The following is a 25,407-nucleotide window of genomic DNA, read 5'->3' as shown; positions in this document are numbered from 1 at the left end:
CTATAACAAAACACCCTTTAAAAAAAACTGTTACATTATATGCGTTTGTTATATATTTTTTTATTTAAAGTGGAAATCAATTTACTAGATAATGTAAAATTGACTGACTGCTCCACTTTAAAAAAAATATATTTTTGTAATTTTTATCATCTCCTTGAAGATCTAAAGTCCGATAAGAAAATAAATGGCTGAACAACAAACTGTACAATAAGAAGATTCCAAACATCAATACATTACCATCACTCCATTATCTGGAATTAGGGGAGTCCCCATATTTGATGATCCATCAGGCCCCATGGCTCCGACTCGCCCTGCTAAGCCCATTTGTGAAGGGTTTCCACTAACCGCAGCTACAGGGTTAAATGAATCTATGTAAGACAAAGTACATCCAACATAGACTGAGAGGGCTAATTCACTGAAAGGGTTAAAGAAACTACAGTGCATTGCAATATGATGCAATGTGTAAATGTGTGTCGTTTTCATCCAAATCATCAAAAAAGGCAATATTGTACTTAACTACAATTTACACACCATAAAAAAGAATGAATAAAATTATTAAAAATAAAATAGAAAAGAAAATTGATGAAACTTGGCAAACTTGGAAATCTATGTTAAACGGGCAGCAAGTGTGATGATGTTTGTACCCATGCATCAAAATATTGCATGATTGCATCCTAAACTCAATGACCTTTACTAAACATGTATTTTAATTATCATGATAATTAGTATATATTTATTAATTATCATTATTTTGAAATACAATTATTTCAATTAAGTTTAAAGAGAATAAGAATTTTTTTCAGATTGACTAAAAACATGCAAAGCTACACTTTTAAATGCACGTGAAAGTGATGCACTGCCCCAAATGACATCAAATAAAAGACATATTCAGTATGATCATACCTCCCATATTAATGCCTCCACGGGTTCCCATTTCATTCATTCTCATATCCTGTTCTCTCTGAAAGTGAAGGAGGCATTTTAATTGTTAGAAGTCTCAGTCCACACAGATATAGAAATATGCCCAATTGAGTACACAAGTACACAAAGTACAAGGCTATCATGTACAAATAAACAAGGATTTAGAGCAAGATAGCAGTATAAAACAACAGCTAGAAGTCATTGTGGACTCAGCACGGACTATTCATGCAAAACACTATGTAATTATAAGTATACATAATTAGGAAACTGTTACACAATTGAATTTGTTTATACCATAGTCCAGTGTTTCCCACAGACTTGCACTCTATTTGTAGCAGAATATATATGTGTGTGTGTGTGTGTATATAAATAAATATTATATATACCAATTCATTCTCTACCAAGAGATCAAAGTTTCCATGGTAACGGCTGTACACAAAGAAGCGTTTATCAGACATTAAATGCGAGATAAAATGAAAATGACACTAAATTTTCTGAAGAGGGTCGGTTTCCTTCAGAAATACAGTAAAGAAAAAAAGACCCAAACACAATGTATGGCAAACACTGTAGTCTCATAATTAAAATGTGTTAATTCTGCAGATTACTTCATTATCCAGTATTTACGGTTAGCAATTTATTATAAAAATGTTTTCATAATTGTAACATGCATATTTACATGCATAATTATCCTTCAGCAGCACTTTTTCATCGTGGTCTTCTCTGATGCACTCAACCAAGCGTTTGAACCATTTTACTCGTATGAACAAATGCAGAGAACATCTAAAAGCACATTTGCAGGGTGTAATCCTTCCATAACCCCATGACAATAGTCTATACATGTATGTATGTATATATAGACTTCCCCTACATATGGCCGGCAGGAATTGTAGGTGGGGGTTAGTATACAGTGCTCTCTCCACCCTCAATACCACGACTGAGGTGCCCTTGAGCAAGGCATCGAACCCCCAACTGCTCCCCGGGCGCCGCAGCATAAAGTGTTCACGGTGTGTGTGTGTGTTCACGGTGTGTGTGTGTGTGTTCACGGTGTGTGTGTGTGTGTGTGTTCACGGTGTGTGTGTGTTCACGGTGTGTGTGTGTGTGTGTGTTCACGGTGTGTGTGTGTGTGTGTGTTCACGGTGTGTGTGTGTTCACAGTGTGTGTGTGTTCACAGTGTGTGTGGGCACTTTGCATGGGTTAAAAACAGATTGACATGGGTCACCATGCTTGGCTGTATGTCACTTTCACTTATACATACTAATCATCACACAATAATAATACAAAATATATAGTTTCTTTCTCAATTCATTTGTTGTGTCTTCCAACATGCATAATAAACATGATTTTAGTCCCGTTGTCCTCACATGAAGACATGAAATCAACGTCCTGTTTCGTAACAAAGTCATATTTTGATTTGAAACCGCAAAAAAATTTCCTGAGATGTTGATTTATACACAGTTCAATAATTTGTCAGATTTAAATTATAATGACAAATTATTATCATATTTCTATCACACCCATTCATTCTACGAATTAGCTTCAAGGCAGTATATCAAGGCCTTATCACATCAAACCTGAATTAAATGGTGAGTGCAGTCAGAGAAACCTGCACTGATTATAAACATAGCAATAGTTTAACAAACTTAAATAACAGATAATTTTAATGCTACTAATGTGAAGTATACAACAATAAATGGTTCTGCAACAAAGAACAGCTGGCTGCACCTGAGATATCAGAAATACGTGGCCAAAGAGACAATGATGAAAACATTGTCCTTGATCGGTCCTGTTTTTATATATTGTCATAAATATCCAAAAATAGAAAACAGTCAGCAGCTTGGTTTTGAAATAAGGTGTTTTTGCACTAAAAACATTTTCTGAATAGTCCTAAATATTATTACATTTTGTTTAAAAAAAAAAAAAAGAAAAAAAAGATTTTTACAAAGTACAATGATCGCTTATATGTGAAAAAAGATCATGGAAAATGTGATCTCACTTCATAAACACACAGTCATAGTCTGGAACCCTGCTAAAAGAAATCTTTAAAAGATCATCTTAAAGAGAATGTGAAGCATGTTCCCTGTACTCACACTCTCCATGAAACTGGGCTTGAATCCATCTGGTTGGCGTCTCGTGTCAAGCTGCTCTCTATGACGCATCATATCCTCCTCACGTCTACGTCTCTCTTCCTCATGCCTAAGCAAATATTAAAAAACTCAAAGTTAGTTAAACTGCACATGCTGAGAATCCAGTCATGGTTATACAGGTGCAAATTAGAATGTCGTCGAAAAGTTAATAATAATAAATAAATTAAATGCACACAGACTGAAGTAGTTAAAGTCTTTGGTTATTTTAATTGTGATGATTTTGGCTCACATTTAACAAAAATCCACCAATTCACCATCTCAACAAATTAGAAATACTTCATAAGACCAATAAAAAAACATTTTTAGTGAATTGTTGGCCTTCTGGAAATTATGTTCATTTACTGTACATGTACTCAATACTTGGTAGGAGCTCCTTTTACTTTAATTACTGCCTCAATTCGGCGTAGTGATCAGTTTGTGGCTCTGCTGAGGTGGAATGAAGGCCCAGGTTTCTTTGACAGTGGCCTTCAGCTCATCTGCATTGTTTGGTTTCTTGTTTCTCATCTTCCTCTTGACAATAGCCCATTGATTCTCTCTGGGGTTCAGGTCTGGTGAGTTTGCTGGCCAGTCAACTTTTGGTGCTTTTGGCAGTGTGGGCAGGTGCCAAATCCTGCTGGAAAATGAAATCAGCTTCTTCAAAAAGCTGGTCAGCAGAAGGAGGCATGAAGTGCTCCATAATTTATTGGTAAACGGGTGCACTGAGTTTGGTTTTCAAAAAACACAATGGACCAACACCAGCAGATGACATTGCACCCCAAATCATCACAAACTGTGGAAACTTAACACTGGACTTCAAGCAACTTGGGCTATGAGCTTCTCCACCCTTCCTCCAGACTCTAGGACCTTGGTTTCCAAATGAAATACAAAACTTGCTCTCATCTGAAAAGAGGACTTTGGACCACTGGGTAACAGTCCAGTTCTTCTTCTCCTTAGCCCTGGTAAGATGCCTCTGACGTCTGTGGTTCAGGAATGGCTTAACAAGAGAAATACGACAACTGTAGCCAAATTCATTGACACGTCTGTGTTTGGTGGCTCTTGATGCCTTGACCCCAGCCTAAGTCCATTCCTTGTGTTCACTCAAAAAATTCTTGAATCGATTTTGCTTGACAATCCTCATAAGGCTGCGGTTCTCTCGGTTGGTTGTGTATCTTTTTTCCCCCACACTTTTTCCTTCCACTCAACTCTTTGTTAACATGCTTGGCTACAGCACTATGTGAACAGCCAGCTTCTTTGTCAAATAATTTTTTTGGCTTATCCTCCTTGTGAAGGGTGTCAATTAGGGCTGTGCCGACAGACGATTGTATTGTGTATCGACGATAGTCAGAGATGTCAACATAAGCAGATTTCTCTGTCGATAACAAAAGACGATATTAGGCTCATTCTCCTATTAATGTATTAGATTATAATAATAATAATAATAAACTATTATCTTTATTAGGCTGCTTATTATAATTCGGCTATCAAACTGCCCAGCTATTTCACTTCATCGCCACATTTCACACACACACACGCGCCCGCGCACGAGGATTAGAGCCTGTAGTCGTTGAAGTGGTCCACTTTGACTTGGATAGCTCATTAAATCCATGAAATTAAAGAGAAATGGAGTTGGTGTCCCACACATTTAATGGCTGCTACACGGCAGCGCTCTTCTCAAACATGAGATTAACTCTTTCTTGGCGTTACAAATTAATTAAAGACAAAATAATAACAAGGCGGCAGAGCGAACTTATCATCCACAGTGGCTCTCACGTAGTCCTTCTCTTAAAGACTGATCACTTATAACACACACTTTGTGGTGATGATGTAGAAGGACTATGTGAGAACCACTATGGATGAAAGTTCGCTCTGCCGCCTTGTTATTATTTTCATACAAACCGCACTATAATTGTGATGCATGCACAATACATAGTTTTGGCCGTTACAAAGTCTTCATCCACAAACAGACGTACATCGATCGTACATAAGGTATTTCATTGCACTTTAACAAGTAATCTGAATGGCTTATATATGTGCAATATTTTAAACAAGCCCTCATTAACGGAGTTTAATGCCACAGTTATGTTAGAATGCATCTCTTGTTTTTGTGGCGGGGCGTCAGTCATAAAGCGAGCGCGGTAAAGTTAGTTTTAGGTTTGATATTCGCTGGATATTCACCTAGGCTTGCTTTAGGGACCGCCTGCAAATTTACCTCTCAGTACAAAACGAAGTCCAATAATTAATACAAATTATGTTTCCAACATCACAGTAAATGTCTTGTGGGCAAACTGACAGAAAATATTTAGTCAATATGTCCCTACTAACAATATCTCCCTTACTGTATGTACAGTCCACACAAATTATTTTCTTTAAAAAATTACTATAATTCACCAAAAGTTTTTTTTTTTGTTGTTAATGTTCCAAAGGTTGTAGGACATTTGTAGTTACAAGACTGACTTACTACAGGTGAAATTTTGCCAATAACTACCTTACTGTATGTACAGTAAATAATTATTCTTAGAAAACAATTACTGTAAATCACCAAAAGGGTTTTTTCATGTTCCAAAGGTTGTAGTAAGTTTGTAGTTACAAGACTGACTTACTACAGACGAAATTTTGCGAATATATAACTTACTGTACGTACAGTACATAATTGTTCTTAAAAAACAATTACTGTAAATCACCAAAATGTTTTTTCATGTTACAAAGGTTGTAGTACATTTGTAATTACAAGAATTATTTACTACAGGTGAAAGTTTGCCAATATCTCCCTTACTGTATGTACAGTACATAATTATTCTTACAAAACAATTACTGTAAATCACCAAAAGGTTTTTTTCATGTTCCAAATGTTGTAGTATATTTGTATTTACAAGACTGACTTACTACAGGTGAATTTTTGCCAATTTCTGCCTTACTGTATGTACAGTATATAATAATTCTTTAAAAACAATTACTGTAAATCACCAAAAGGGTTTTTTCATGTTCCAAATTTTGTAGTAAGTTTGTAGTTACAAGACTTACTACAGGTGAAATCTTGTGAATATATAACTTACTGTACGTACAGTACATAATTATTCTTAAAAAACAATTACTGTAAATTACCAAAATGTTTATTTTTTATGTTACAAAGGTTGTACTATGTTTGTAGTTACAAGACTGACTTACTACAGGTTAAATTTTGCCAATATCTCCTTTACTGTACGTACAGTACATAATTATTCTTAAAAAAAACAATTACTGTAAATCACCAAAAGGGTTTTTTATGTTCCAAAGGTTGTAGTACGTTTGTAGTTACACGACTGACTTACTACAGGTGCAAGGTTGCAAATATCAGCCTTGCTGTGCATGCAGTACATAATTAACCTTCAAAACCATTACTGTAATTGACCAATAAGATTTTATCATGTTCCAAAGGCTGTAGTACATTTGTAGTTACGACTCTGACTTACTACAGGTGCGATTTTGCCAATATTTTCCTTACTGTACATAAAGTACATAATTTCTAGGATAAAAATACTGTATTTCACCAAAAAGGGTTTTTTCATGTTCCAAAGGCTTTTGAACCTTTGTAGTTAATAGACTGATTTACTATAGGTGAAATTTTGACAATTTCTATCTTACTGTACGTACAGTAGATAATTATTCTTTGAAAACAATTTGTGGTTTGCGGAGACTCTTCAAAAGGTGTAATAGTTTATATACTATATATACTGTACTTTCTATCACCCTACACCAACACTACACCTACCCCCTCACAGAAAACTAATCGCAACTTTAGAATTCCAGAAAACAAAGTTTTTTTCATTCTTTTTTAAAGCCTTTTGTTTTACTGGAACACAGGACGTGTCATCATTAACCATGTTTATGTTGTAGTACCCATGAAATTATACACATTTGTGTTTTCATAAACCATATATACCAGTGCACACAAATTAAATATATAATAAATCAATAAATATGAATATAAATAATCTGCTGTAGAATTTAAAAACAACAAGGAGTGTACTACATTCTTTAGAACATGAAAAAAGTGAATTAGGTGAATTAGTTTTTAATGAAAATATTTGTTTACTGTACAAGCAATAAATGTGTTATTGTGAAAATGTAACCTTTAGTAAGTCAGTGTGGTCACTACGAATGTACAGCAACCTTTCTAAAAAAAATACACTTGGTAAATTGGATTTTTTTCCCAAGAATAATTATGCACTGTTTGTACAGTAATGGAGATATTGACAAAGTTTCACCTGTAGGAAGTCAGTCTTGTAACTAGGAATATACTACAGCCTTTGGAACATGAAAAAAAACCTCTTGGTGATTTACTGTAATTGATTTTTAAGAATAATTATGCACTGTTTGTACAGTAATGGAGATATTGGCAAAATTTCACCTGTAGTAAGTTAGTCTTGAAACTACAAGCATACCGCAACCTATGAAACATAAAAAACCCTTTTGGTCGATTACAGTAAATGTATTCGATAATTAATTATGTTCTATATGTACAGTAAGGGTGATATTGGCAGACTTTCACCTGTTGTAAGTCAGTCTGGCCACTAGAAATGTACTACAACCTTTGGAACATAAAAAACCCATTTGTTGAATTACAATAATTGATTTCTTTAAATCAATAAGTATTGCATGTACAGTAAGGGGGATTTTGGCAAAATGTCACCTGTATTAAGTCAGTCTGGCCACAAGGTTTGTAATGCAACCTTTGGAACATAAAAAACCATTGAGGCGAATTACAAAAGTTTTCTAAGAATAATTATGTATAGTATGTACAGTAAAGCTGATATTGGCAAATTGACCCTAGTAATGCGCCAGTCTGGCCACTAATAATGTAATGTACTACAACATTTGGAACATAAAAAACCCTTTTGATCAATTACAATAATATTTTCTAAGATTAGTTATGTACTGTAAATACAGTAAGGGAGATATTGGCAATATTTAACTTGTAATCAGTCAGTCTCATCAATAGGAATGTGCTACAACCTTTGGGGAAAAAACACTTTTGAGCAATAACAGTAATTGTTTACTAGGCATAATTAACTGTATGTACATTAAGGGAGATTTTGGCAAACTTTCAGCTGTAGTAAGTCAGTCTGGCCATTAGGAATGTACTACTAACTTTAGAACATACATATATACATATATATCTATATATATATATATATATATATATATATAGTAATTGTTTTTTAAGAATAATTATGAACTGTACATACAGTATGTTAGCTATTGGCAAACTTTCACCTGTAGTAAGTCTTGTTACTACAAATGTACTACAACCTTTGGAACATGACAAAAAAAAACATTTTGGTCAATTACAGTAATTGTTTTGTAAGAATAATTATGTACTGTACATACAGTAAGGGAGATATTGGCAAACTTTCACCTGTAGTAAATAATTATTGTAACTACAAATGTACTACAACCTTTGGAACATGAAAAAAACCCTTTTGGTGATTTACAGTAATCGTTTTTTAAGAATAATTATGTACTGTACGTAAAGTAAGGGAGATATTGGCAAAATTTCACCTGTAGTAAGTCAGTCTTGTATCTACAAATGTACTACAACCTTTGGAACATGAAAAAACCCTTTTGGTGATTTACAGTAATCGTTTTTTAAGAATAATTATGTACTGTACGTACAGTAAGGGAGATATTGGCAAAATTTCACCTGTAGTAAGTCAGTCTTGTATCTACAAATGTACTACAACCTTTGGAACATGAAAAAACCCTTTTGGTGATTTACAGTAATCGTTTTTTAAGAATAATTATGTACTGTACGTACAGTAAGGGAGATATTGGCAAAATTTCACCTGTAGTAAGTCAGTCTTGTAAATACAAATGTACTACAACATTTGGAACATGAAAAAACCCTTTTGGTGATTTACAGTAATTGTTTTTAAAAAATAATTATGTACTGTACGTACAGTAAGGGAGATATTGGCAAAATTTCACCTGTAGTAAGTCAGTCTTGTATCTACAAATGTACTACAAAATTTGGAACATGACAAAACCCTTTTGGTGATTTACAGTAATGGTTTTTTAAGAATAATTATGTACTGTACGTAGAGTAAGGGAGATATTGGCAAAATTTCACCTGTAGTAAGTCAGTCTTGTATCTACAAATGTACTACAAAATTTGGAACATGACAAAACCCTTTTGGTGATTTACAGTAATGGTTTTTTAAGAATAATTATGTACTGTACGTAAAGTAAGGGAGATATTGGCAAACTTTCACCTGTAGTAAATAATTATTGTAACTACAAATGTACTACAACCTTTGGAACATGAAAAAAACCCTTTTGGTGATTTACAGTGATCGTTTTTTAAGAATAATTATGTACTGTACGTAAAGTAAGGGAGATATTGGCAAAATTTCACCTGTAGTAAGTCAGTCTTGTATCTACAAATGTACTACAACCTTTGGAACATGAAAAAACCCTTTTGGTGATTTACAGTAATCGTTTTTTAAGAATAATTATGTACTGTACGTACAGTAAGGGAGATATTGGCAAAATTTCACCTGTAGTAAGTCAGTCTTGTATCTACAAATGTACTACAACCTTTGAAACATGAAAAAACCCTTTTGGTGATTTACAGTAATTGTTTTTTAAGAATTATTATGTACTGTACATACAGTAAGTTATATTCACAAAATTTCACCTGTAGTAAGTCAGTCTTGTAAATACAAACGTACTACAACATTTGGAACATGAAAAAACCCTTTTGGTGATATACAGTAATTGTTTTTAAAAAATAATTATGTACTGTACGTACAGTAAGGGAGATATTGTCAATATTTCACCTGTAGTAAGTCAGTCTTGTATCTACAAATGTACTACAAAATTTGGAACATGACAAAACCCTTTTGGTGATTTACAGTAATCGTTTTTTAAGAATTATTATGTACTGTACATACAATAAGGGAGATATTGGCAAACTTTCACCTGTAGTAAGTCAGTCTTTTAACTACAAACGTACTAAAACCTTTGAAACATGAAAAAAAAACCTTTTGGTGATTTACAGTAATTGTTTTTTAAGAATAATTATGTACTGTACGTACAGTAAGTTATATTTTCGCAAAATTTCACCTGTAGTAAGTCAGTCTTGTAAATAAAACGTACTACAACATTTGGAACATGAAAAAACCCTTTTGGTGATATACAGTAATTGTTTATTAAAAATAATTATGTACTGTACGTAAAGTCATGGAGATATTGGCAAAATTTCACCTGTAGTAAGTCAGTCTTGTATCTACAAATGTACTACAAGCTTTGGAACATGAAAAAAACCTTTTGGTGATTTACAGTAATCGTTTTTTAAGAATAATTATGTACTGTACGTACAGTAAGGGAGATATTGGCAAACTTTCACCTGTAGTAAGTCATTCTTTAAACTACAAACGTACTACAACATTTTGAAAATGAAAAAACCCTTTTGGTGATTTAAAGCATTCTGTCTACTTCTAGGGATGTGCCAAGAAGTAGACAGATATCCATTATCACTCCAATAATGCCACTTCTGCAGGATCAGGTGTCTGTCAGACACGGCCGATCTAAATCTGATATTGTGCATAGTATTCGGTGTTCAAACTTTTGTGTGATTTTCTATTACGTCAAAATAATTTTTAGAACCAATTTCAGTAACCTGGAATAATAATAATATAAAAAATAATGAAAACTATTTTAACCATTTGAAAATAAAAATAAATTACATCATTCATTTTAATTGTATTATTTATGCTAATATTATTAACAAATACAATATTTTAAAAATATGGACATGTATTCTTAAAATATTTTTCAATTAAGTATTGCTTTAAATGGGTAAAATGGAAAAATGGATTCTGACCAACAAATCAATAGTGCTTAAAATGGGCTGGGCGGTGCTAATAGCCTTGGGCCTTTAGCCTGTGTGTGTATATATATATATATATATCTATATATATGTGTGTGTGTGTTAAAAGCTAAATGTTGAAAAAAAAATTAGAAAAAAAAAAAAAAAGAAATAAAAAAAGTAATCTCCAGGCTCCATATGCAGTGCGCAGCCCTTCACCGTGACATACAGCGCGAGCAGCAGTCCACTTTGGCATATTTTTGCTCATACTTATGATTTTTTTCCCCCATCGATACTGAAACACATCTGAACTACTCCTATTAAAAAGCCTATTTTACATCATGAATAAGAGTTTAGCTGAGAGAGCTTAACCTTGATTCACTTTAAATAATTTTTTATAGTGCCATCGGCTTGACATTTATCTTGCTTGGATTCATTCTAAGAAACGCACATAACTTTATAAGGACTTAACTTTCATTGGGAATATTAAATATTTTAACTAGCCTACAGTGTCTTTCTTTAATTTTCTCTGACTGCAGCGGTCAAATGTAACACATTGGTGAAGCAAAGCTGACGACTATTAGCGAAAAATGTGCTTTGATGTGCTTGTTTGATAACTTGTGGTTAAAGCGCCACTCAGCGGTCAAAAGCTGCAAATGCACTTTACAGACACAGCAGCGGCTGTACGTGCGGCGGTAAAAACTTCATTTTGGTTGGCAACCTACTGTACTTTATGTCTGATTTAGAACGAGCAGAAATCTGCGAGAAATATAACATGTCAAACGCAATAGCTGTGCACAAAGTGTTTGCGTCTCAGCATGATATTAATTATCACTCTGTGTCCGAGGTTGTAGGGCTGGACGATTATGGCCTAAAATCAAAACCTGGATTACGATTAATGAACTACTGTTTTGTTTCGTTTTTTTTTTTTTTTTGCCCTCATAGTTCACTGACAAGGTTTGTACTGTAAATATGATTGACTATCAGCAGTTATTTTATCTGTGTTCGTAATATTTTTACTAGGGTTGGGTATTGTTTGAATTTTATCGATTCCGATTCTTAGTTTCGATTCCAATAAGATAAAAAAATCCAATATAAAAAAATAAATATCTAAACATTTAGATGTCACATTTTTACAAAGCATTCTGTTGCAGCTGAATAACATGAGCAAAAATAAGCAGCCTACAAAACACTGAAAGAGGAATTTTGCCTGTGATAAAAAAAAAAAAATACCATAGCAAAAATTACTAGATTAATATAAATTTCAAATATTAAAGTGTTAAAGACAAGTAAACAGTCAGTAACAAGGAACAAACAAATCAATTAGCAATATAAATAAATGCAACTAAACAAAATTTCAGGTACAGAAACTGTAATTAAAAGTTTAAAAACACTGCCTAGTTTTCTTTTTATAAATAAAATAAAGATCAATCAAGTAAAGTTATTAAATATATTCAGTCAAGATCAGTGAGTGATTTTCTTTTGTTTTTTTGATTAACATTAAATGACAGACAGCACGTTTATTAGGCTGTTCTCTCTTTAAGCAAAAATACTGCACGTATGTTTTCTTTCTCATCTGTTTATGTTCACGTAAGACAAAAACGGCTGCGTTTATGATGATATACTGATGTAGTTTTCTGTATCGTAGTTTCGACTCAGAACAGCCTTTTCTACAGTTAAAATACACAGAACAGTCCGAGAACAGACACAAACCGGGAACCCACAGCGCGACCGCTGCTCTCTATGCACTCACTTGTGCTTCATGTGCACTGCACACAAACATGCTATAATAAGTTTTGAGATTCTAAGCTACTTTAGTGATAAATCACAGGACAGCGCTGACAACTAGTTTCTGTGTTCCTCTGTGCGCGCGATCTTCACATCTACTGTTTATATGAGTGTTCGTGCCACAACGCAGCTGCGCAAACATGGTAGATCAATATAATAATACACATCCGATCATCTAATCGCTTGAATGTCCAAACCAAAAAACAAATACAACTGACAAAGTTTAGTGAAGACGCATGGCTCACCGCTCACGCGCCATCACTATGTGTTGAACCGGCGTTCACCTCCGAGTTTTGATTTTATGCCACTGACTGGACGGGACAGAGTCACTTGGCTACACACCCGCTAGTATGCTTTTAATCTCCCTTATCTGTCCAAGATACTAGAAAAGGTGGTATCCTCACAATTATATTCCTTCTTAGAGAAAAATGGTATATGTGAGGATTTCCAGTCAGGATTTAGACCGTATCATAGTACTGAGACTGCTCTCCTTAGAGTTACAAATGATCTGCTCTTATCATCTGATCGTGGGTGTATCTCTCTATTAGTTTTATTGGATCTTAGTGCTGCGTTTGACACAATTGACCACAGCATTCTTTTGCATAGACTTGAACACTTTGTTGGCATCAATGGAAGTGCATTAGCATGGTTTAAATCGTACTTATATGACCGCCATCAGTTCTTGGCAGTGAATGAAGATGTATCATATCGATCACAAGTGCAGTATGGAGTACCTCAAGGCTCAGTACTAGGGCCGCTACTCTTCACGCTTTATATGTTACCCTTGGGAGATATCATCAGGAAACATGGTGTTAGCTTTCACTGCTATGCTGATGATACTCAGCTCTATATTTCCTCGCAGCCCGGTGAAACACACCAATTTGAAAAACTAATGGAAGGCATAGTCGATATAAAAAACTGGATGATGAGTAATTTCTTTCTGCTAAATTCTGAAAAACCAGATGTGTTAATTATAGGACCTAAAAACTCTGCTTGTAATAAACTAGAACACTGTCTGAGACTTGATGGTTGCTCTTTCAATTCTTCATCATTAGTTAGGAACCTAGGTGTGCTATTTGATCGCAATCTTTCCTTAGAAATCCACGTTTCTAGCATTTGTAAAACTGCATTGCTGGATCAGCTGGAGATGGTGGATCAGCACCTAGAAAGGACCTCTACTGCCCTGAAAGACAGCGGAGACCAGGAAAACTAGAGCCCCAGATACAGATCCCCTGTAAAGACCTTGTCTCAGAGGAGCACCAGGACAAGACCACAGGAAACAGATGATTCTTCTGCACAATCTGACTTTGCTGCAGCCTGGAAATGAACTACTGGTTTCTACTGAGCCTGGTTTCTCCCAAGGTTTTTTTCTACATTCTGTCACCGATGGAGTTTCGGTTCATTGCCGCTGTCGCCTCTGGCTTGCTTAGATGGGGTCACTTCATCTACAGCGATATCATTGACTTGATTGCAAATAAATGCACAGACACTATTTAAACTGAACAGAGATGACATCACTGAATTCAATGATGAACTGCCTTTAACTATCATTTTGCATTATTGACACACTGTTTTCCTAATTAATGTTGTTCAGTTGCTTTGACGAAATTTATTTTGTTTAAAGCGCTATATAAATAAAGGTGACTTGACTTGACTATACGTGGACTTGATTACTCAATCACACCAGCTCTGACTTGCTGCTCTACTTTCACTCAGGCAGCAGATGATCTGCATATTCTGCACACCCACAGAAAACCTGACAGTGCATGAGTGTTTCATTAAATAACATTTGGAATTTAAAACATTCTATATGAAGGTGAAGGTGAAGTGACATTCAGCCAAGTATGGTGACCCATACTCAGAATTTGTGCTCTGCATTTAACCCATCCGAAATGCACACACACAGAGCAGTGAACACACACACACACACACACACACACACACACTGTGAACACACACACAGAGCAGTGAACACACACACTGTGAGCACACACCCGGAGCAGTGGGCAGCCATTTATGCTGCGGCGCCCGGGGAGCAGTTGGGGGTTCGATGCCTTGCTCAAGGGCACCTAAGTCGTGGTATTGAAGGTGGAGAGAGAGCTGTTCATGCACTCCCCCCACCCACAATTCCGTCCGGCCCGAGACTAGAACTCACAACCCTTCGATTGGGAGTCCAACCCTCTAACCATTAGGCCACGACTTCCCCATTAGGCCACGACTTCCCCTAGATAAAGTGTTTAGCATAGCCTACACAAATACATGTTTTCTCTTTCAGACAAAAGCACACCTCATCTCAATCTGCTTGCGTTTCTGCAGCTCCTGATTCCTGAGCTCCTCTAAGCGCCTCAGCTCCTCTTGACGTCTCATGAGATCTGTTGGTATAAATCCACAAATGTTTACTGTGACAAGGTGAAGAACATCAGTACTGTTACCTGAAGCAGGAAAATTATCTGCAGCCCTGTGATATATGACACTCATGTGGGCCTGGCGATAAAATGTTATCGATATTTATCAATGGTTCACCATCATCGATAACGAGAGAAAATTTTTTCGATATATTGCACGATAGTCTGATGCTTTTTTTCCATTTAAAGGCATGTATTATGAGTGACAAGCAGACAGTCAAGAAGACACCACAAACAAACATATGCTGAAATGAGTGCCTGCGAGGATACGGAGAAACAAAAACAGGAATATTAGTCAAATTTTAAATAAAAATTTGCATTTGAATGCAAAAATGGTGTAGAGCGTATTTAAATTGTAGGTGTGTGTCCAGGAGCCTTATCAGTGGCGCACGAGTTGCGGTGATGATAGACGGGACGGACTGGCTTTTCCCGGTGGGCCGCTGGCCAATATTTTTTTTTAAAGGATGGAAATCATAATATTACATCTCTTTTCTACACAAATGAATGATTGAGTCGATCGCGCGGCCGACAAGGAGTGCGTTTTGTTTGCACGTGAGTGTTTTGCCCTCGCTCCTTCTTGGTCAACTCCATTGCGTATCTTAAAAACTCGCCCCCTTTCACTTCGTCTAATTTACAGAGAGAGAGAGAGAGAGAGAGAGACAACTTTTTTGAGATAATTGTGTGTGTGTTCATTCAGAATTTACGCTGCCTTTGTCTGAAATGCTGCTCTCTGCGCCTGCTTTGAATAAGTGCGCGCAAGCTCCGAACGCGCGAATTGTTTAAACCGATTGAATCAGCAAGATTTAGAAACAAGTGCAAATGATCAACTACGATCTGTTTCACCCCTTCAAGCGGGAAAACAACACGAATCAAATTAGGAATTTTACATCACTATTCAAGATTCAAGGGTGGGGATATATTTTGGAGTCCTAGTGGAAAACACAATAGCCCTGGGATGTCGGGCAGGCGATTTTACGAGCCCTGCACCTCAGATCTATCCAGTTTGTGAACCATTGGTTTCCACACTTGTTTCGTTCAACAAAATAAATTATTATTTTAAAAGATTGGCTCAAAAGAATCATCTGTTCATGAATCGGTTCATGAACTTGTATTACAGAGTCAAAAATAATCTATTATTGAACATCTTGAATAAATAGACTTCAAGTTTATCTTTAAAGCACATAAAGCTATCGTTTGACTTTGTAAACATGCATGATTCGTGTGGATCTGTTAACTGAATGCAAAGGGTGAGTTCTAGGAGATGTTTTTGTGTCGTGATGAGCATTTTTGAGACACATAACTATGACTATTGCACTCGTATCTCACACAAGAGATGAACAGAAAGTAGGGCTGTGCAATTAATCGCATCTGACTGTCATGCGCATCTCTACAGTAAAGCCGGTCCTATGATCACCTGCTTTCAGCTGCATTCGCTACACAGAGCCGTAGTTCACTAACAATTAAGCAATATCGCATTCATAATCGCCGATGAATCGCATCTGATTACGAACACAATATCGCTTAGCTAGAGCAAGTGATTGAGATTTATAGGTGCTGGTCATATAATTAGAAAATCATCAAAATTTTGATTTCATTAATTCTATTCAAAAGGTTAAACTGGTATATTAATTGATTACACACAGACTGACATATTTCAAATGGTTATTTCTTTTCATTTTGATAATTATAACGGTCAACTAAGGAAAATCACAAATTCATTATCTCAGAAAATTAGAATATTGTGAAAAGGTTCAATATTGAAGACACCTGGTGCAACACTCTAATGAGCTAATTAACTCAAAACACCTGCAAAGCCTTTAAATGATCTCTCAGTCTAGTTCTGTAGGCTACACAATCATGGGGAAGACTGCTGACCTGACAGTTGTCCAAAAGATGACCACTGACACCTTGCACAAGGAGGTTAAGACACAAAAGGTCATTGCAAAAGAGGCTGTCTGTTCACAGAGCTCTGTGTCCAAGCACATTAATAGAGAGGCGAAGGGAAGGAAAAGATGTGGTAGAAACTGCAGCTGGAGCCAGTGCTTCAAGAATCACTACACACAGACGTATGCAAGACATGGGTTTCTGCTTCGCATTCCTTGTGTCAATCCACTCTTGAACAACAGACAGCATCAGAAGCATCTCGTCTAGGCTAAAGTCAGAAAGGACTGGACTGCACTGCTGCTGAGTGCTCCACAGTTATGTTCTCTGATGAAAGTAAATTTAGCATTTCCTTTGGAAATCAGGGTCCCAGAGTCTGGAGGAAGAGAGGAGAGGCACACAATCCACGTTGCTTGAGGTCCAGTGTAAAGTTTCCACAGTCAGTGATGGTTTGGGGTCCATGTCATCTGCTGGTGTTGGTCCACTGTGTTTTCTGAGGTCAAAGGTCAACACAGCCGTGTACCAGGAAGTTTTAGAGCACTTCATGCTTCCTGCTGCTGACCAACTTTATGGAGATGCAGATTTCATTATCCAACAGGACTCTGCACCTGCACACAGTGTCAAAGCTTCCAGTACCTGGTTTAAGGATCATGGTATCCCTGTTCTTAATTGGCCAGCAAACTCGCCTGACCTTAACCTTATAGAAAATGGGGTTTTGTGAAGAGGAAGATGTGATATGCCAGACCCAAGAATGCAGAAGAGCTGAAGGCCACTATCAGAGACACCTGGTCTCTCATAACACCTGAGCAGTGCCACAGACTGATCCACTCCATGCCACGCCGCACTGCTGCAGTCATTCAGACACAAGAGACACAACTAAGTATTGAGTGCTGTACATGATCAGACTTTTCATGTTCATACTTTTTAGTTGGCCAAGATTTCTAAAAATCCTTTCTTTGGATTTGTCTTAAGTAATATTTTAATTTTCTGGATACTGAATGGGATAATCCTTAGTTGTCAGTTATAATCATCAAAATTAAAAGAAATAAACGTTTGAAATATATCAGTATGTGTGTAATGAATGAATATAATATACAGGTTTCACTTTTTGAATGGAATTAGTGAAATAAATCAACTTTTTGATGATATTCTAATTATATGACCAGCACCTGTACTACTAATCACAGGACATGCTTTACTGACGAGATGTGCATGACAGTCGAATGCGATTAATTTCACAGCCCGAACAGAAAGCCTAAAGTTAAAAGAGGTTAAACTTTAGAAAACGAGTCTGGAGAATTTGGGGTTCTATTCCTATTCACTGCATCACATATGTTTTTAATGCAATTGTGTGATCGGCGCTTTGGCTGTTTATATTGATATATGCATAAATACAAAATGCTGTTTTGTTTATTTTCTTTATTCAATTTACTAAATCATATTTGATTTATAAATATTAGTTTAGATCAGGGATAGGCAACGTTGGTCCTGGAGTGACGCTATCCTGCAGAGTTCAGCTCTAACCCTAATCAAACACACCCGAACAAGCGAATCAAGCTCTTCAGGATTACTAAAGCTACAGAGACGTTTTATTTTGTTTTTTGTTTTTTAGGGTTGGAGCTAATCTCTGCAGGACAGAGACAGGCCAATTGTTTCATTAAAACTTCCTTAATCTGCATATAAAGGAAATATTTGTCTGAGTTTTTTATTTTGTCTGTTAAGACTAAAATAGATTGTTGTTGTTTGTCTTAATAAATTTGGTGAATTAAAAAGACAGTGGTTAAATGTAAACTTTTTTTCTACTGCTCTGCTTCAGAAAGTTTATAAAACATTTTCAATAATTATTGATATCGAACGATAGGAAACATTATATCTTGATACATTTTTTTAAACTGTATTGCCCAGCCCTGTCTCCTGTCTAGGGATCGACCGACATTATATATATATAGAATTTTTTTTTTTACCGATACCAATTATTTGCATGTTTTTGCCCAATAACCGATATGAAAATGTTTTATTTATTAACTGTTATAAAGTAAATGGGTGTAGAAAGAAAATACTTCACTTTGGTTTTTCCTTTTTTCAGACATGCTTTTTTTTAAGTGTTGAAAATTATTATTTCATGTTAAATGTAATCTTTGTATTACAAAAAAACAAAAAAACATTTAATTTATAAAAAGCATCAACAGCAGCAACACTAATATAAACAATAAGCACAAAAAAAAAGTAGAATGTCTAATGTTTTCAAATTCTTTTCCCAACATGCACTCATTCATGGCTGTATTATTTAACTCAGCAGTTCTCAAATCCAGTCCTCGTGCCACCCTGCTCTGTACATTTTGTACGTTTCTCTTAATGCTTCAGAGTTTTGTTCTATTCAAACTAAGTGATCTGGGAAGTGGACATCACAGGATATTCTTCTGGTTATCTGAATCAGGTGTGTTAAAAAAAAGAAACGTGCAAAATATGCAGAGCTGGGGGGAGCGAGGACTGAAAATGAGAAGCACTGATTAAACTCATGTAAAGTTACGTCTCTATTGGGAGAGGATCTTGACAGATTATATGCGTGACTCTGACTTCACAAGCCTAACGATAAGCATAGACATAGCGGCATATTAATTCAGGAAAAGTTACGTCTTTATTGGGACAGGACTTGATGGATTACGTAACATGACTCCTTGAGTTAGTCTTTATTTCTAAGAGCCAAGCTACATAAACTATATATCAGACATTTATGTAATGCATCTAATTTGTCTATAACTGGCTGTCACATTAAATTAAGTTTACTAAATACAATCAAATCAAGTAACCGCATGCTGTTGTTGTTGTCTCGTCTCCCCTCAGACACACTGCAATGGCGATCCTGCGTGCAATTCTCAAAACACCCACAAGATGGCGGCGTTTATCGGTGAAACTGATATTACAAAACCGATATCCGATTATGGTAAAATGCTTAAATATCTGAGAAAATATCGGTAAATCAATGTATCGGTCAATCTCCACTCCAGTCTGTAGTTTCCATCACAGTATCAATATAATAGAAACAATCCATAGCTGTTTTCTCAAGCACAACAACTTCATTTTCTTTCAGAAAGCTACCTTGTCTCATCATCATGAGCTGATGCTCATGTTTGGCAGCCTCCATTTCGGCCTCCAGTTTCTCCTTTGCCTCTTGTATGTTGCGTTCCACTTGTTCCCTCTGCTGTTTCTCCATCTCATCCAAAGCCTTCCAGCGCGAGGAGTACTCAAACTCAAAGGTTCCTGGCTGAGCAAAGCGTGGCTGCTGCTCCCTTTCCCTGGATTGAAGATTGTTGTGATTAATTTATGGTCAATTTAAAAACTCCACTGAGGCATTATTTTTTTCTCCTTAATTATACTGTAAACATTAAAAATACAATTATTCTAAATGTCTTATGAATTACTTATGATACTGTGCTGATTTTTGCAACAGCTTTTCTGGTAGCCCATCTTCATCATCAAACTGTTCTGTCGGCTCAATAATGACTGGACGAGGAGACCTGAGGGACAAAAACAAAACAGATCCATGTGGAAAATAAATAAATAAATTAGACGAGGCATAAGGACCAACCATGTCAAATTCAAATATTCTCTTATTGGACATATTTGATTAAGGGAAAATGTACATGAAGCAGTTTGTTATCACAGAATAACTGCTGAGCATGTGATCAGGGGTCTTGTATCACTCTGAAGGGGGTTAATCTGTGATAACAAGAGAAAACATTACCATCTCCAGCCGCGAGAGGGCGCTCTATGCTGTTCAGTTCTCCTGTAGTCTACACTGAAGACACACAGCGCCCTCTCGTGGCTGGAGACGGTAATGTTTTCTCTTGGTTCTTGGTTCTAAATAAATGCGGCTTATAGTCCAGTGTGACTTATATATGTTTTATTCCTCATCATGACATATTTACATGTCCGAAAAATATGGTAATTTATTATCCATTACAGTGTACAAAATAAAGGTCGCAAAATGGCAGCAGCTGCGTTTGTTTATAACGAGAGTGAGTCCGCGATACCAGGATGACAATTAAATAATTGTACACATAATATAGAATCGGGATGAATATTTTATTAGCTAAACAAATGCAAAGATTCCACCAAGAAAAAAAACTTTTATTCAAAAAGAGTACAGTCCCGACTTGAGTTACCCGGACGAGCCGGTGTTATCAGTTTTATCGGTTGTTATCTGGGAATAACACACCTCGGAATGTCACGACTGATCAGGATCAAGTATTCCAGAGCCGTGTAATAAATGAAGATGCAGAAAGATCGATCGCTAATATACATTGATCATACTGTGAAAATGAAAAGTTATTACATTGTAAGCAGAAGGGCTCCATCTGCACAGCGATCCAAGGCTTTCCGGGCAGCAGGCTTATTGGCAAACTCCACAATCCCCTTTCCTGTGGGTCGACCTCGGTCATCAACCACCACAACTGCCCGCTCAACTGGGCCGAACTGGGAGAAGGCCTGCTCCAGCAGCTCATTGGACACCACTGGAGAGAGGTTTCGGACTGTGAGCGCAGCCCCGTGTGTGGCAAAACGAATACGGATGGGTCTGTTCCCCAGCATTGTGCCGTCCAACTCAGCCTTAGCAATCTCTGCAAGTGTTCTTGTTTCCTAATAATGAAAATGGTGATTAATTTGCTTAATAAATGACAACGAATGCTTAAATGCTGCAATCAACTCGTTCACCAACACAGCTGAGCACAGTCAGGCTAACGTCTTTTATGGTCATCATGGCAAGAGTCCATTAAATAAAATGCATTTCAGACAAAAATATGGATTCAAATATGGATTCCACCCAAAGCTCACACATAAATCAGCCTCTCAAACAGCACGCAAACACAGAATTATCTTATTACACATAAAAAGTCAAATTCACACAAAATTGTATCAAAACACACGCTTTGGCAAGTATTCACATAAACACAGTCAGTTACATTCTAAGTGTACGCAGAGGGTTGAATCCTTGTCCTTGATGCAGAGATCGTTTCAGGTGAAATGCTATAGGAATACTATAAATCTGCAGAAGCTTTCAATGTCACACATAAGGCGCCATGATTTCTGCAATTAATGACTGAATGGTGGATGGCGTGGCACACTGTTTTGTTTACTAATGTACAAACATATTAAAGAGTGGACGACGCTTGTGGTGTTTTCACCTTCTGCTGTCTCACTACGATGATATGAATACACAAATATCATCTCCAGCTGCTCTGAGATTCACTTCATTCGCATTTTACCATTTCATGCCGAGTTTCCACTGAAATTACCCGGAACATTTGTACCAGGAACGTTTTTTCCCAGGAACTTTTTCCCCCCAGACCTGTTGCTTTCTGTGTTTCCACCGCGGTGGAAAGATTAGGCAAATAGACTGGTGACGTAGGTCTGCGCGCATTTCTCAAGACAAAGTACGCTGATTTTGGATGTGCATCCACAGTAGTTCAGACTTTGTGCATTCGACTCGGGAGTGTGATGTCCGTGACGACGCGAATCCGGTAAATCTGCAAACAGCAGCGTACTTGATAACTTTAATCAGCTCGCCTTGGCTACTGCAATTTTCCTCTCTGTATATTTACAATAAAACTAAATAGTATATCAAATACCACTGCCTCCTTTCGTTTTCATTTAAACATAATAACAGCTGCAGAAATGTACTTAGTTCAGGGATATGTGTATATATACAGCCATTACACTGAAACGAAATATGTTATCAATTTGCCTTTATTTTAGTTTTAACATATAGATAAATTGAATACAGACCAAAGATTACCTGTTAGATTTACCCAAAACGAATGATATTTTATGTTTAACCACTAAAGAGACATCAGAGCCAGCGGCACACATCAGAAGGTCTATCCGAGGTGAGGCTGCTCTCGGCGGATACATGATCACTGATCTCCCGCTGATCGAGTGGAGCTCACCGTCTCTGAGATCGGCGAAACACATTTTTAAATAGGCGCTGTCTTTATAAATAAAGCACAGATTTGAGTTTTAAACAACTACATTCTCGCCTGAAATGTTTAGCGCCCAAGTCCCGCCCCCGAAAGTTCCGGAACTTTGAAAAAGTACCACCTCGCCAGCAGGGACTTTCTGAGGGGCATTTTTTTTACCCGGAACTTTATTTATTTCCTGGTTCCTGTTGTAGAAACACACGAGTACCAGCCCAAAGTCCCTAGTTCCTGGGTAAAGTTCCTGCGGTGGAAACGCGGCATAATTTGAGAAAACTACCGTCTCATTACATACACAGCAGCTGCAAGTTCCATCCTTAGGCAACCTGTCCAAATAAAAGTTTATTAAGAAACATCAGAATATAGTAGTAGAATATAGAAATAGAGTAGGTTTATAATACAGGCCTGTGATTATTATTATTTTTTTTTATTAATTCCACATTTGTTAACTGATGTTTAATGTTAATTCTTTTAGAAATATCAGTAGCATTTGTATTAAAACTATAGTCACTAAATGTAATAAAATAAAAAGATCGAGAATCGAATCGAGAGCTTGCATATGCGACTAAATCTTCACTCTAGAGACTAAATGATGTATAATATTAGCCAATTGCTAATAAATTCTGAGTTTTTACTCGCCAGTGTGTGAGTTTGAGGCTAGGTATAAGTTTAGCACAGAGTTACATGTAAACAATGTCCTTTGTTGTATTTCCTTGACAAAATAACGGAGGTGCTTTGGATTTGTTTCTTCCGTTTTTAAAAACTGACTGGTATTCCGGTAGTAGGTGGAACTAATGCGCAAACAACACTCTCATTGGCTGGTGCTCACTTATCATCGTCCCCGTTGTAATTTCAGCAAATCAGTTCCCGCGATTAATATTCATGAATCCAGCAGCTCGTTCACCCTTAGTGCATGTTTTAATGTTGTTGTTATTATTATTAGAATTCGGATTATTATCTTCTGATCAGTATTATTTTGAATTTTTTCCGCTTTCTTTTCTTTCTTTTTTTCTTCTTTTTTACATAAAAACTGAATGACAACAAAGCACCACCATATTATATATATATATATATATATATATATATATATATATATATATATATATAAGTCTGGCAGTCTGGCGAGTAAACTAATACATTTACTAGCCAATGGCGATTCAATTGCCAAGGTGTCCGTACAGGGTTGAATCGGGACATCTAAAAATTATATATATATATATTTTTTTTAATCGCAGGGTTCCTGAAAATAATCAGATACTGACCACTGACCGATCTTTGACGCCTGGTTAAATCGGCCAACACGGGAATTATAGAAGGGATAGAAACGGACTCGAACTAGTGTTTTCATATATCAGCTTAATAATTATAAAAATATTACACCACTTGCCTAGAAAACCCCAATCCAAAATAATCTGAACATGCAACTATTTATGTAACTACATTTGCTGTGCTGGATACAGTGCGTTTAACGTAAAGTGTCTCACCAGCCGAATGAAGCCGAATCCTCTGTCTCGGTTGATGAAAACCTCCTTTGCTTCGCCATATTTGGAAAACATCTTCTTGAAATCGTCCTCCGTCATATCCGATGGGAGATTACCGACAAAGAGTCTGCACCGCTGGGTGAATGTTTTCTCCCCGGGTCTCCGAAAGTTCTTTAGGTTCACGGTCATCTCGTGAGGCTCGGTGTCGGCAGGACTCGGTTCCGGAGGCGGGGGAGCGTCCGTGACCTCGCTGGGATCCGCTGGAGAGTTCACGTTCTGCGGCTGCGGAGATGCATCTTTGGCGCTGCTCGGATTATTCACCTGCTGTAGGTTACGGTTCGCCATCGCGCTGCAGCCTGAACTATCGCTAACAAAACACTGGTTCTGGTTTTAACTGGCTTTAATTGAAATACTCGTAATTTACTAACAGAATTACGTTATTTTATGTTATATTCTAATTACTATTATGATAACGCAATAACCCAAAAGAAAAAGCTTCCAGCTCATGCAGCTATTCTTCTTCTTCTTCTTTGTCGTTTTATGGCGGTTGAAAAACCCGCCATTGGTGCAAATATCGCCACCTCCTGGGATGGAGTGTGGAGCGTTGATATTATGGGGCACATTAAATAATTAAATAAATAAATTATTTATTAAATACTGCTTAATCCTGTTTCCTTTAGAAAGTGTAACAATATATTAAACGCCTGTATATTTATTTAACTGAACAGTCATCCTTAGGGCTGTTTTTAAAGTGAGTTTCTGCACCCCAATGCCTTCAGATGATTATCTCTCTGTGCCATGTATTTCCCTCAGTTTAGAATTACATGCTCCACTGATTCCTCTTCCTGACAATCCTAACACAAACCAGTCTAGTATCTAAAATTTTTAATGTTACATTAAATGTTTTTAATGTATTTAGTGCCAATGCCATAGCCTTGACCTTAATACAATTAAATTAAATTTCTTCTCTTCTGTTTTCACTGCTTTTCC

At 36.5% G+C, this 25,407-nt stretch overlaps 1 protein-coding gene across 4 annotated transcripts in view; it reads right to left on the bottom strand.

The window, feature by feature from the left end:
- LOC113108629 (paraspeckle component 1-like) overlaps window positions 1-24,868 on the bottom strand; it is a 29,672-nt gene extending 4,804 nt beyond the window's left edge. For 2 of the 4 annotated variants that reach the window (XM_026271860.1, XM_026271879.1), the window contains exons 1-8: window positions 24,421-24,868; window positions 21,301-21,602; window positions 20,387-20,482; window positions 20,064-20,260; window positions 14,966-15,050; window positions 3,009-3,114; window positions 904-961; window positions 238-368 (exon numbers count right to left, since the gene is read on the bottom strand). In XM_026271860.1, coding sequence (XP_026127645.1) covers window positions 238-368; window positions 904-961; window positions 3,009-3,114; window positions 14,966-15,050; window positions 20,064-20,260; window positions 20,387-20,482; window positions 21,301-21,602; window positions 24,421-24,762 — 1,317 coding nt within the window. In that variant the 5' untranslated portion in view covers window positions 24,763-24,868. The remainder of the gene's footprint in view (window positions 1-237; window positions 369-903; window positions 962-3,008; window positions 3,115-14,965; window positions 15,051-20,063; window positions 20,261-20,386; window positions 20,483-21,300; window positions 21,603-24,420) is intronic. The other 2 variants (XM_026271870.1, XM_026271888.1) reach the window with 1 other exon arrangement.
- Window positions 24,869-25,407: the final 539 nt, after the last annotated feature.

Source organism: Carassius auratus, chromosome 1, assembly GCF_003368295.1.
Source record: "Carassius auratus strain Wakin chromosome 1, ASM336829v1, whole genome shotgun sequence".
Lineage (NCBI taxonomy): Eukaryota > Metazoa > Chordata > Actinopteri > Cypriniformes > Cyprinidae > Carassius > Carassius auratus.
The sequence above is the reverse complement of the archived record's forward strand: the minus strand, read 5'-3'. Positions and strand labels throughout refer to the sequence as shown.